At 42.1% G+C, this 11,263-nt stretch overlaps 2 protein-coding genes across 3 annotated transcripts; both read right to left on the bottom strand.

The window, feature by feature from the left end:
* LOC120698582 (subtilisin-like protease SBT3.3) lies at positions 1–1,968 on the bottom strand. The gene is made up of 3 exons (XM_039982269.1): positions 1,632–1,968; positions 1,375–1,472; positions 1–344 (listed from the first exon to the last, which is right to left on the bottom strand). Exons 1-3 carry the CDS (start codon positions 1,844–1,846, stop codon positions 241–243), a joined length of 417 nt encoding a protein of 138 aa, XP_039838203.1. The 5' UTR covers positions 1,847–1,968; the 3' UTR covers positions 1–240.
* Positions 1,969–4,468: 2,500 nt separating this feature from the next.
* On the bottom strand, positions 4,469–10,067 carry LOC120698581 (serine/threonine-protein kinase SAPK4-like). 2 transcript variants are annotated; one of them, XM_039982267.1, is made up of 9 exons: positions 9,503–10,067; positions 9,298–9,372; positions 8,722–8,823; positions 8,558–8,611; positions 8,321–8,413; positions 8,138–8,230; positions 5,473–5,577; positions 5,288–5,386; positions 4,469–5,193 (listed from the first exon to the last, which is right to left on the bottom strand). In XM_039982267.1, the coding sequence occupies exons 1-9, from the start codon at positions 9,620–9,622 to the stop codon at positions 4,849–4,851; spliced, it is 1,086 nt and encodes a 361-aa protein (XP_039838201.1). In that variant the 5' UTR covers positions 9,623–10,067; the 3' UTR covers positions 4,469–4,848. The 2 variants fall into 2 exon arrangements, with proteins under 2 accessions (XP_039838201.1, XP_039838202.1); XM_039982268.1 differs by having other exon boundaries at positions 8,321–8,611; positions 9,503–9,845.
* Positions 10,068–11,263: the final 1,196 nt, after the last annotated feature.

Raw genomic sequence — 11,263 nt, 5'->3', positions numbered from 1 at the left:
TCAAAAGGCAAATAGGTTGTGTGCACTTCTAGATTCATAAAAGGTCTTTTGAATCTAGATAATATAGTCGTCTGCCATTGCATTAAGCAAACATGTAGTACGCAACACAGCATTACACACTTCAAAACAGGCCTGAACCTGTGTAGAAGTAGGTACATTCGATACATCTCTTATTTATATATTGTACATTCACTAGTGAGGCCGCTGCCGTACTAGAACAGAGTCCTCTCGGTTATGCCTTCACATAAGGCCCATGGTGCGCGTCGTGCCCTGGTGAGTGCCAGATTCAGGTCCATGGAGATGGTAGGTCTGGCTCGGCACAACCTGAAGAACACATGGTTGCTCTGCAAGCCAACAAGCAATAGCCAGGTTAAGAAGAAGCCCAGGTACAAGAATGATTTTTTTTTTAAAAAGGAAAGGTAAAGAATGAATTGAGGAGTTCAACCAAGATAGTCTGTTGTCAGATGAGGTTTCCACAACAGGTATGGATTGATATATGACCATATCATGTTCCCAATTAAAAATAAAAAGTTGTAAACTAAAAATACGATGTGAAAAAATGAAACATATATGCAAGTTATATATATTTTGGGTCATTAGGTCGACCCAAAAAGTTGATAAAGTTGATAAAATGAACTAGAACAGCATTCTGCGTAAATAATTTGGGATGAGAAATGAACTAGAGTGGCAGGCTATCATAATTAATTAGTTGACCCAAAAAACAGTAAGTACCCACTTACATCCTTAACTTCAACGAATGAACAGATATAGGACCCAGTTCACAAGGAAAATAATCCATTCCCTAATGTAATATTAGGACTTCTTTCAGCAAGGGCTAGTAACATCACAGCTCACAAATCTACTACCCATTCAGTAGCAGTCTGTCACTACAGCATAGGTAGGATGCTAAGTTGTAAGTGTGTAACCACTCAAATGTCCATCAAATCTGGGAAAAGCTTTAGTGATAAACACGACAACAAACTCCCCCTGTTCAATACTTGGTGTTATAATAGGAGCATGCCCCAAGCTTGGGAGGATTGGGGGGCAGGGGGGCAGGTGCTCACAGCATCTGTAAGCTACAGCTACAATTCCCCACATAGATCATTGCAACATCACTTTGATTAGGTGCCTATCACTTTGATTAATTTGTTATCCTACAACATTGCACATTATGTCCAAGCATCCAATAATCTACAGCTTTTGAGATTTGACACTACAAATTGAGCAAGGATTTGGAGCCACCTTCGGCATCCACTAAATTTGGTGCAACCAAAAAAGAATAATGCCCTGTGCAAATTTTGCCCGGTACAGCGGCGGGGCAATGAAGCTGGTGGTACAACTTATCGCAAGAAAATATGTGAAGGGGGGACTCACTCTTTAGCTCCTCGACTTGCTGGGGGGTGAGCTTCGCGGAGAACCCGCTGGCGGCGTGCTTGTAGTGGTAGAGCACCGCGTCCTTGGCCTTCTGCTCGCTGCCACACCAAATCCAAACAAAATACCCCGCATCAGAAAATCCCCATCAAATCCCAGATCAACAAATTGGCATCCCCCGGCGCAAATTAGAACCGATCGGCTTCTCGATTTCCTAATAGGAACCGATCGGGTAACTACCGGCTCGATCCGACGGTTACCTGCCGAGGACGGGGGTGAGGGTGCGGAGGTGGAACTCCTCCGGGTCGGCGCCCTCGGGGCGGTCCACGTACACGATGTGCACGGCCGCCTCCTGCGCCGCCGCCGCGGGGGCCGCGTTCTGCTCCGGCTCGGCCGCCATGGCTGCTGCTGTCAGGAAGAGGAGGATCAGGAGAGGGCTACGAGGTTGGAGGAGCGGGGAGCTTGTCTTCTTCATCGCCGCCGGCTTGGAGGAGAGGCTCGTCTTTATAGCCGTCCGGGCTTGCGGTTGCGGTGCCGTGGCGGCGAATCTGCCGATGGGGTCGCGCGCCTCCGCGTGTTGTCCATCTCGGCATATCCGCGTGACCGCGTCGCGTCTGGTTTTGCTTCTCGGCGAAGTATTTTTTTTTTCCAACTTTTTTCTTGGTTTGCCGGGGAGTTTTGTAGGCCGCGCCCAGACGTCTGGTTTATTTGAGAAAGACCCTTTTGATGTGGCGTTGCCGCGTTGTGCTAAAGCGATGCGGTCTGTGAGGGGTGGGAATGAAAAAACCGGAAACGTGCGGGGTGGTGATCGGTGAAGCGGGCCGGCTGCTGATGATAAGATTAAAACAAGTACCATACGGAGTACGTGTAAAGAAGGATCCTGTGGTTAGTTAAAGGGCAACGAATGGGGGTGAAAACCAGGCTACTGTGCAAACTATGCAAACTAGCGATCACGACTCTAGAATTCTAATCCAATAGCAACACATAAAGATGAGTTAGTTTAGCACTTAAATCCTCTCACCAATCCCCTTCTAATTTTACTTTGTGCAAAACCCCCCGTCGGTTCAGTTTTGATCCGCCCTAAACCGGGCACCGCGCCACCGCCTCCTGCCCTGCGCCTGAGCCGCTGCCGCCATGCGCCTGACCCGCCGCCTGCCCGTGCGCACACCGCCCCCTGCCGCCCTGCTCTGCGCCTGAAACCTACCGGCAGCGGCAGCCTCCATGGCGGCAGTGGCAGCACCGGTGTCAGAGCGTGTGCAATGGTAACAAGATAAAGTTTTTGAGCAAGCTTTATCACCAAAAGCATGGAACCTACCGGAACCAGCTGAAGACACAGATTAAACAATCAACTGTAATTAAACTTGTATTTATTAGGACAAGCATCACAAGGAAGCAGGATTGATGCGGCACCTGAACCAAAGGAATCACCGCCAATCTTGCAGAAACATCGCAGGGCGGCAGGCGGCGTCAGGAGGTGCCCGGTTTAGGGCGGATCAGAACCAAACCGACGGGGGTTTTTGCATGAAGTAAAATTAGGAGAGGATTGGTGGGAGGATTTAAGTGCTAAACTAACCCACCTTTATGTGTAGCCATTAGATTAGAATTCTAGAGTTCTGATCGCTGGTTTGCATAGTTTGCACACCAGCCTGGTTTCCACCCCATACGTTGCCTAGTTAAAGGGAAGCTAAAGTTGCCGAAGATGACCGCACACTACCGAACAGGATTTGTGTGTAAGCAATCTCTAGTTCAGTTCGTTGGAAAGGCATTGTTCGTGATGCAGGAATCTCGAGGGAAACAAAGATCTCAGCACCCTTACTCAAAATTCATAAGTTGCTTAGATGATGCCTAGAAAAAGGATGCACGAAGTATAAATAGAAAAAGGAGAATGTTGCAGAAAGAGAGAGATATTTGGGCTCCGATCCGGCGTCAAGTATTTACCTGAATATTTAGAGATTCTGGTGCTCGGCTGAGGCATAAAATTTGATTCTTAATTCCATATAGTAATTCCCTGCATCTGTCACGTTATTCTGGCAATCAGTCACAAAAAGGATCACAGCAAACTTAGCTCTTAAATATTTTTAGTTCAAAAATATATAAGATAAAAATTCGGCCCTTACATTATCTAGGCTAAAAAAAATCCTTTACCACCCCTAGGCGCAGGGAGCATGTTTGTGTAGAAATGGTTAACCTGACCACTTTCATGATCCAAACATCTGTGTAAATATATCATGTCTCAGGTATATGACTGAGGGACAATTGGTGACTTGCCGCAATAGCATGTTTGCGTGGGCTGCGATAGAAATGGGACCTGCTTTCTGTACCAATCGTTCAGACTTCAGATCGCATGAATTTGATCATCACAAGTTCCCTGTCCGAAGAAAAGAATCAACTAGGAAAACGGCTATGTGACTTCACATTTAGTACACCCTAATTTTTTAGATACACAAAATAGTCTTTAGGCTGTGTTTAGTTCGCGAAAAAGTTTGAGTTTTGATACTGTATCACATTTTGTTATTATTTGACAATTGATGTCCAATCATGAACTAATTAGGCTTAAAAGATTCATCTTGTATGAAATAATTAGATTATGTAATTAATTATTTTTTGATTGCATTTAATGTATTATGCATGTGTCTAAAGATTCGATATGACGAGTACTGTAGGATTTTTTTTGAAAATTAAACAGGGCCTTAGGTTTATTGTTACCTCTGACTCGATGGCCTGGGCGCCAGGAGACCAGAGTCTAATTCTGTTGAGGTGGTGGGGTAGGTGCCCATGCGGACATGAAGTATTTTCCGAAGTTGAAGATCCAAATTTAACATTTGAGATGTACAGTATCACAACGTTAAGTGAGCAATTTACTGAATCAAATATTCAGCGTAACCAAATTGTCCAGACAACATTTCGAACGTGGAGCACTTGTATGAATTGTATAAGAATAAGACGTTTCACTAAGATGTAGCGGAAGCAGTGACAATAGGAAAAGAAATCAGTCGCGACAACTCAACCAGCAAACCTACTGGCTGAATGAAACTAGTAATGATGATGATATTAAACAGGTCAATCAAATCACTCGTTGGCACAAATACACAACCGGTTTCAGCTTTCCTTTATATTGAAAGTTTGAAAAAGAAATCATGTCTCGTTTGAAAATTTTTTACAACATGCAACAATTTTTACATGACATGCCCCCACACACATATGCCTTGTGAACTCCAAAATTGTTTGCTGCAGAGTGCAAACAACGGCAGATCTTCATCTTCCTATCAAAAAACACAAATCTGGTGTTCCTGTACAAAACCTTACTCCTTTAGAACAAACCTTATACCACACAAACAGTTCATCAAAATATATATTACAGGGTGGAAAAGGCTTAAATAGACTACAATAACTGAACCCAGAATTGCATACATTCTACACAGTTCAGAAGATAATAAAGCAAATTATCTACATCCAACCACCTCACAAGCAGCAGATTTAGATGCGCAGTGAGGCCATATCAAGCTCCCCACTCTCACGAACCTCCCTGACTCTCTTATCACACTCATCTTCTTCCTCCTCCTCCTCCACTTTGGGTTCGTTCTCCTCTTCCTTTTCCTCTTCATCTGAGAACTCGTCACTGTAGCCGTAGCCTGATCGAGATGATTTTGGCATGGTTCTTGCCTCCTTGACGATCTTCATGATTTCTTCGGTTGTTTGGTCCGAGAAAGCAGGGACACTGTTGTCCCTCCTGAAGTAGGATAACTGCACTGCTTCTGTGAGCTCCCTCGGTAAGTTTTTCAGGAACCACGGATGGCTTTTTATTTCCCTCATGGTGATTCTCTAAGGCAAATTCAAAGTTGCAACATCAAAGATAGGTCACTTGTAAACCTACCATGCTGATATACTAATATTACAATTGAGATAGTTCAGATACCCTCGAGGGATTGCTGACAAAGATGCAGGAAATGAGCTCTCGGCACTCATCAGATATGTGAATATTGTCTGGGATCTTATATTGAATTGCTGCTATTCGCTGCAAACAAAGATTTAAATTTTAGGGCATAAAAGATCTTTATCCCCTTAATTAAGAACATCTATGAAATAGGACATATTTGTCACCTGAATGGTCTTTCTAATATTTTTAGGATCATCCTGGTCTTCAAATGGGTAAGCTCCCACAAGCATGACAAAAAGAGTGACTCCACAGGACCATACATCTGCAAGCTATACTAGCAAAATACCATTGTCAGTTAGTATTAAAAAAAAATACCATTGTCAGTTGACACTATATGTAACACCAGATACTAATGCTGCTTTATAGGAAGCAAAGAGTTCGTTCGCATTAATATCTATAACAGCACTCCACAATATTTGTAATCAGTAATTGCTCAATTAGATTAAGAATAATCACAACTCCAAATGATCAAGAAATAGTTGTGTGGCTGGCATGCTTGAATGGATTACAGAGATGAATATGGTCAATATCCCACATCAACTGGAATAGTTTAATGACATTTTTGCCCCTTTAATGTCATATCAATGCATAACATATAAAAGCTTTTCAATTGTATATTATTTCTTTCACACAATTCAGTTATGCATGGACCATGCTTTAAAAAATGTATATTACACTATCAAAGAAAGCAAGCCTCTCGCCCATTTAACAATTAAAAAAATTCAGTAAAACTAAGCAAAAAAATGAACTAGAGATAGCGATATATCACCATTTTTCAAAAACAAATGGAAAGAATATACTGCAGATTTCGAAAAGTTGCGGTGGTACATTTCAAAACCAGTGTACTTGCAATGGTATGGATCTAGCCAAGCCTTATTATCTTTAAGAATCCTGCAATGACTAAGGGTTTCTAAAACCTTGCTTTTTTTGGAAGAGGAGCCTAGATAATCCTTTTCCAGACTAGTGTTTTATAACTGTACACGATGATGGTTAATCTGCTGTATAATCCTTACTAGGCAAATATAAATATGCATTGTATGTATTTGATTTAGAAACAACTTTTTGGAAAATTCGTTTATATATGGACTGTTGTCTTGCCCAACAAGATTAAAACCGCACAAGTTTAACAACCATGCTATCTTTCAGTAGACCAATTGGTTTGACCATGTAACTTAGTCAGTTGCAGATCCATCATCCCCACTCTAACCATAGACTTTGATGATTCTTTATCGAAACAAAAAAGGGTTCTTCCTACCGAATAATCTAATTGAAACTCTAACCATATGGGTGCAACTTTCTGGAATAAAGATAAAAATGCACACTCAGACTCATCACAATTTTCCATTTGATTGGTGATTCTGATAGCATGATTCGATCAAGAAAAGCTAGCCGTGCAAAAACAACAGCAAATCAATACTAAATGATATTTCTGACAGCAAGCTTGGCTTGCTTGCAGTTCTTTTTTGCTGTCCGAAACATCATATAAGGATGACTGGAGGTAGTAATATATCTTCTGGTGATAGTAGAAATGATGTTTCATTGAAAGCAATGAACAGGCACCACCGTTTATATGAATCTAGTGTTTCTTTGTAACTCTATCCGGATTGACTGATGGGGCATCATGTCATAATATATGAAGTCTGAACTGCACCTACAGCTAAGTAAAATCTTGGACTTCCTTGATCGCAGTTGATTCTGTTGAAGGTACGCCATATATATGAAACAAATGGCAGAAAATTCAGAACCTGGGTGCTGACAATACATAGTTTACTAACCTAAAATATCTAGTTAACCTACTATAATAGAGTAACACGGAGAAACACATTAAAGGTCAGACTCCATTAACCACTCAACCAGAAATAGGACCAACTTATTGAAGAATGGAGGATATGTAGAATAAGGGCCAATTGGTATATGAATGGTTTACATGTGCGATGGGCCAACGAGTCCACAACTTTACCAGTGTCAACATCTGTTAGGGTACACACCTTACCTACACAAACCCAAGTGATGGAGAGGAGATTCCAACACCATGTCTGACAATGACTACTTATCCTCTATTCACTGTTGCTACTGATTCCAATAGTCAATCCACTGTGTTGTAAAGGTCACAAGTATCGATCGAGAGAATTCCAGGCATTATTGTCCAAAAACGCTACTGTAGTTCATTCTGGAGCCTATAACTGCTCACCAATAACTTCGAAAAAGTGATGATGAATCGAATCAAATCAAATATACTAGCAAGTATGTTCATCAATTAAACCAGTAACCGATGAATAAACTGCTATTGAGAAATAGTATAAAGATCTCAAGAGTATAACTGACCAAGTTAGACATCTGAAATCGCAAAGTTCAATACAGGTGTCTTTTGTATCTCACGTCTCTTTTCTACATGACATCAATATTGGGGGCGAATTCTCCAGAATCAATATAGGCAAGATCACCAGATTCAACTGCCCACAAAAATTCAAGAACCAAACATGCGTGCGTGGTGCGAAAATCTTGAAAAGAAACCTTGTATGTAATTCTCGTAGTAGATAAGTTAAATACAATAGCCTAAAATGGTTTGGTAAAGTGGTACTTCTAGATCTCAATAACATTGTAGAAACGAATAAGCCTAAACAATACTAGTAAAACTAACTCGACCAATCAGCACGTACTTGCAGGTAATGTGAATGCCAGCAAAAGAAGATGGTAATCATAATAAAAATATATGTGTGTACAGATATGATAAGATGAAGAATATTAATAATGTTCTCTCTTGAATTATGCTTAACGGAACATTAACATATACATGTCATACAAAAATAAGAGATTCTTGCCACTCACCTTCCCATCATACTCCCGCCGAGAAAGCACCTCTGGCGCAATATATGCTGGGGTCCCCACTGCTGATTTTGGCCTTGAATGTAGTACTGATGACTGTTACAAAATGACCACCGGTTTTCTTAAGCACTTGCAGTCACGTCAAAGAACTTAAACTACCAATTCAGTGAGAAATTAATAGCCAACCTTCGAGTAGCCAAAATCACATATCTTGAGCCGTGGAGCTGGGCTGCCATCCAAGAGAACATTCTCCAGCTTCAAATCTCTATGGCATATTTGCTGAAAAGCAGCCAAGATTACAACAATTATTAAGCATATGTTCAGGCCCCACTCGTAAATAATTGAAAAACCACACCTGCACTTTCCACAACAAAGCATATCTATATGTGCACTGTAATTAGTACACACTAATTTTCTCCATACCATGTGATGGCAATAGCTCACTCCACAGATCAACTGCTGGAAGAAATATCTGGCCTACAATGAGCAGAAGAAAGAGCGCTAAAATCCCACCACGTGGGGGGTATGAAGAGCACATCAAGGATATAGAATACTCAAATAAGAATCTATGATGATATTGTGTGTACCTCATCCTCACTAAACCGCCCACGATCGACGATTCGATCAAAGAGTTCCCCACCAGCTGCATACTCCATCACAATCGCAAGATGTCTTGGAGTTAGGATCACCTGGGTAGATTTTTAGGGGAATCAACTTTTGAATTCGTACTTGTTTATTTAGCTCAGTATCTTTCCATAAACAAAGTGATGTAAAATAGTGTTATGTAACTAGAGAAATTAAAAGCCAGGTAGATAAATATTACACACGCTTAGTCTATCCAATCAGCCTGTTCCCCCTAAAACAATTAAAGCCCAACCAACCAGCAGCTCAATACTGCCCCACAAATCCTAAAAGGCAAACACACGGTGCTCGACTTGAACGAAGTCACCAGATGGCAATAAACACAATAAATCTAGCTGAAAGACCCCCTTCGTCGAAATTTCCCCTGTATCCATGCCCCCTTCGATTCACACGAGAGCACGTACACGGCACCAAGCCCATAAAACAAGTCTTTTTTTAACCCCCACAATACTAACCGAGTAAATAATAAAGGACAAAAAGGAGTAATAAACAATCGAGAAATATCTGCTCCTTGCACGCACCTCTATGAACTGGATGATGTTCGGGTGCCGCAGCGAGCGGTGGTTGATGATCTCGCGGTACACATTCTCGTCGATCTGCGCAGAAACCAGGCCGACCTGATCAGCACACAAAAGGAACCAACACCACCGAATCCGCACCCCCGCGGAACCAACCCCCAAATCCAAACCCCGGAGTCGAGGCGAGCGGAGAGGGCAAGGCCCGGACCCGGTGGCCGCGCTCGATGAGCTTGACGGCGACGAGCCCTCGGGTCTCCCGGTTGCGCATCAGCCGCGCCACCCCGAAGTTGCCCGACCCGATGTCGCGAACCTCCTCGTACTTGTCCATGCCGTTCCGGTTCCGGACGCCTGCGGCCGGCGGCGGCGCGCTCGCATGCAGGGGTGCGCGCGGCGGCAGGGAGGGAGGGAAGGAAGGAAGGAGGCAGGGGGAGCGAGGTGAGGCGGGGCGCCGAGCTCGACGAATCGGCCGGGTGCCGGAGGCTGGGCGGACCGGCGGAGGAGGCGGTGTGGTCGCGGGTTCGCGGTGCGGGCGCGGTTGTGTCGCTTTCCGGTGTGGCGCCTTGTGGAGGTGTATATATAGCAGATGCACGGTGGGTGCTGGGTGGGGCCCCCCGTCAGTGCCCTTGTGGCGTGTCCGAGAAGGAAGCGCCGATTTGATTTATGGTAGTAAGTAGCGGATTTGGTGCGCTTTGCTTAAATGTTGGAGTATCAGTGGGGGATAGAGTTTAGGCTTTAGCATTTGTGTCTTTGTGGGTCTGTTCTTCACTTACCTTCTGGATCTAGCCGTCAGACCCGTTCGTTGTCTTTAAATATGCATAAAATTCTTAATAAAATTTGTCGCAAATAAAGCATTCGAAAGAGAAGAAGTTATTGTGATCCCACTCCATTTTTTTTTGTTTTGGAAGATCTATTCCAAAACAGCACAAGGTTTCTTGATTGTGACCTGAACATCCAAATAAAGTTAGAAGTATTTTCATTATTTGATTTGAAGATTTTCTTATATAACTTCAAAATCTTTAGGTGGGAGTTGAAACATTTAGTATGACTTTTAACTTTTGCCACAGGAGTTCTAAAACTTCTATTTGGTTATTTTCATCTTTTAACTCAGTTTGTAAGATTTCTACTAATTAAATTGCTCAATGGAGTACAGTGCATCGCCTAATTCTTATGCCTGGTTGTTATTTTGTCTTGTTGCATCTTTCTCCAGCTCTATATTCCATATGCCAACCTTTTCTCTGTCATATATGCTCAAATCTCATTAGCTATGATTTGTGGATACAGTGTGTTGACAACCGTATGAAACTTGTATGGTTTGTTTTGTCTCTTTATGACAGTTGTATCTTTTATAGCTTTTAACACCTTGTCAAGCTTTTATTATTGATTGTATATGTTTAATAACTCTGGCAACCAATCTTCCCACTAGTTAGTCTTGCTCTTTCTTCTTACTTTGCTACTCCAACTTCATATGCAGTAGAGATTCTAGTCAAATTTTCTAGTTCAACTCAAATAAGCTAATTTGACACGAATCTTTCTCCGAGTTTCAACTCAACGAACCAAGCGTCCAAGCCCCCAATAGAAACTTGCCAATTCTTGAATGTGAAAGATTGAGGCCGTGTTTAGTTCCGTTGCAAAAAATTTTTGCAAAGAAATCTTACTAATTTGAAGTACTAAATGAAGTCTATTTATAAAACTTTTTGCACAGATGGGTTGTAAATCGCGAGACGAATCTAATGATGCTAATTAATTCATGATTAATTAATAATTAGCGGATAGTTACTGTAGCATCACTGTTGCAAATCATGGATTAAGTAGGCTCATTAGATTCGTCTCGCGATTTACAGTCCATCCATGTAAGAAGTTTTGTAAATAGACTTCATTTAATACTCCATGTATGTGTCGAAATATTCGATGTGATGTTTTTTTTTTGCGTTTATGGAGTTTACGGATTCGGATGGCCTGAATTTTCCAT

Source organism: Panicum virgatum, chromosome 3K (assembly GCF_016808335.1).
Source record: "Panicum virgatum strain AP13 chromosome 3K, P.virgatum_v5, whole genome shotgun sequence".
Classification (NCBI taxonomy): Eukaryota; Viridiplantae; Streptophyta; class Magnoliopsida; order Poales; family Poaceae; genus Panicum; species Panicum virgatum.
The sequence above is the reverse complement of the archived record's forward strand: the minus strand, read 5'-3'. Positions and strand labels throughout refer to the sequence as shown.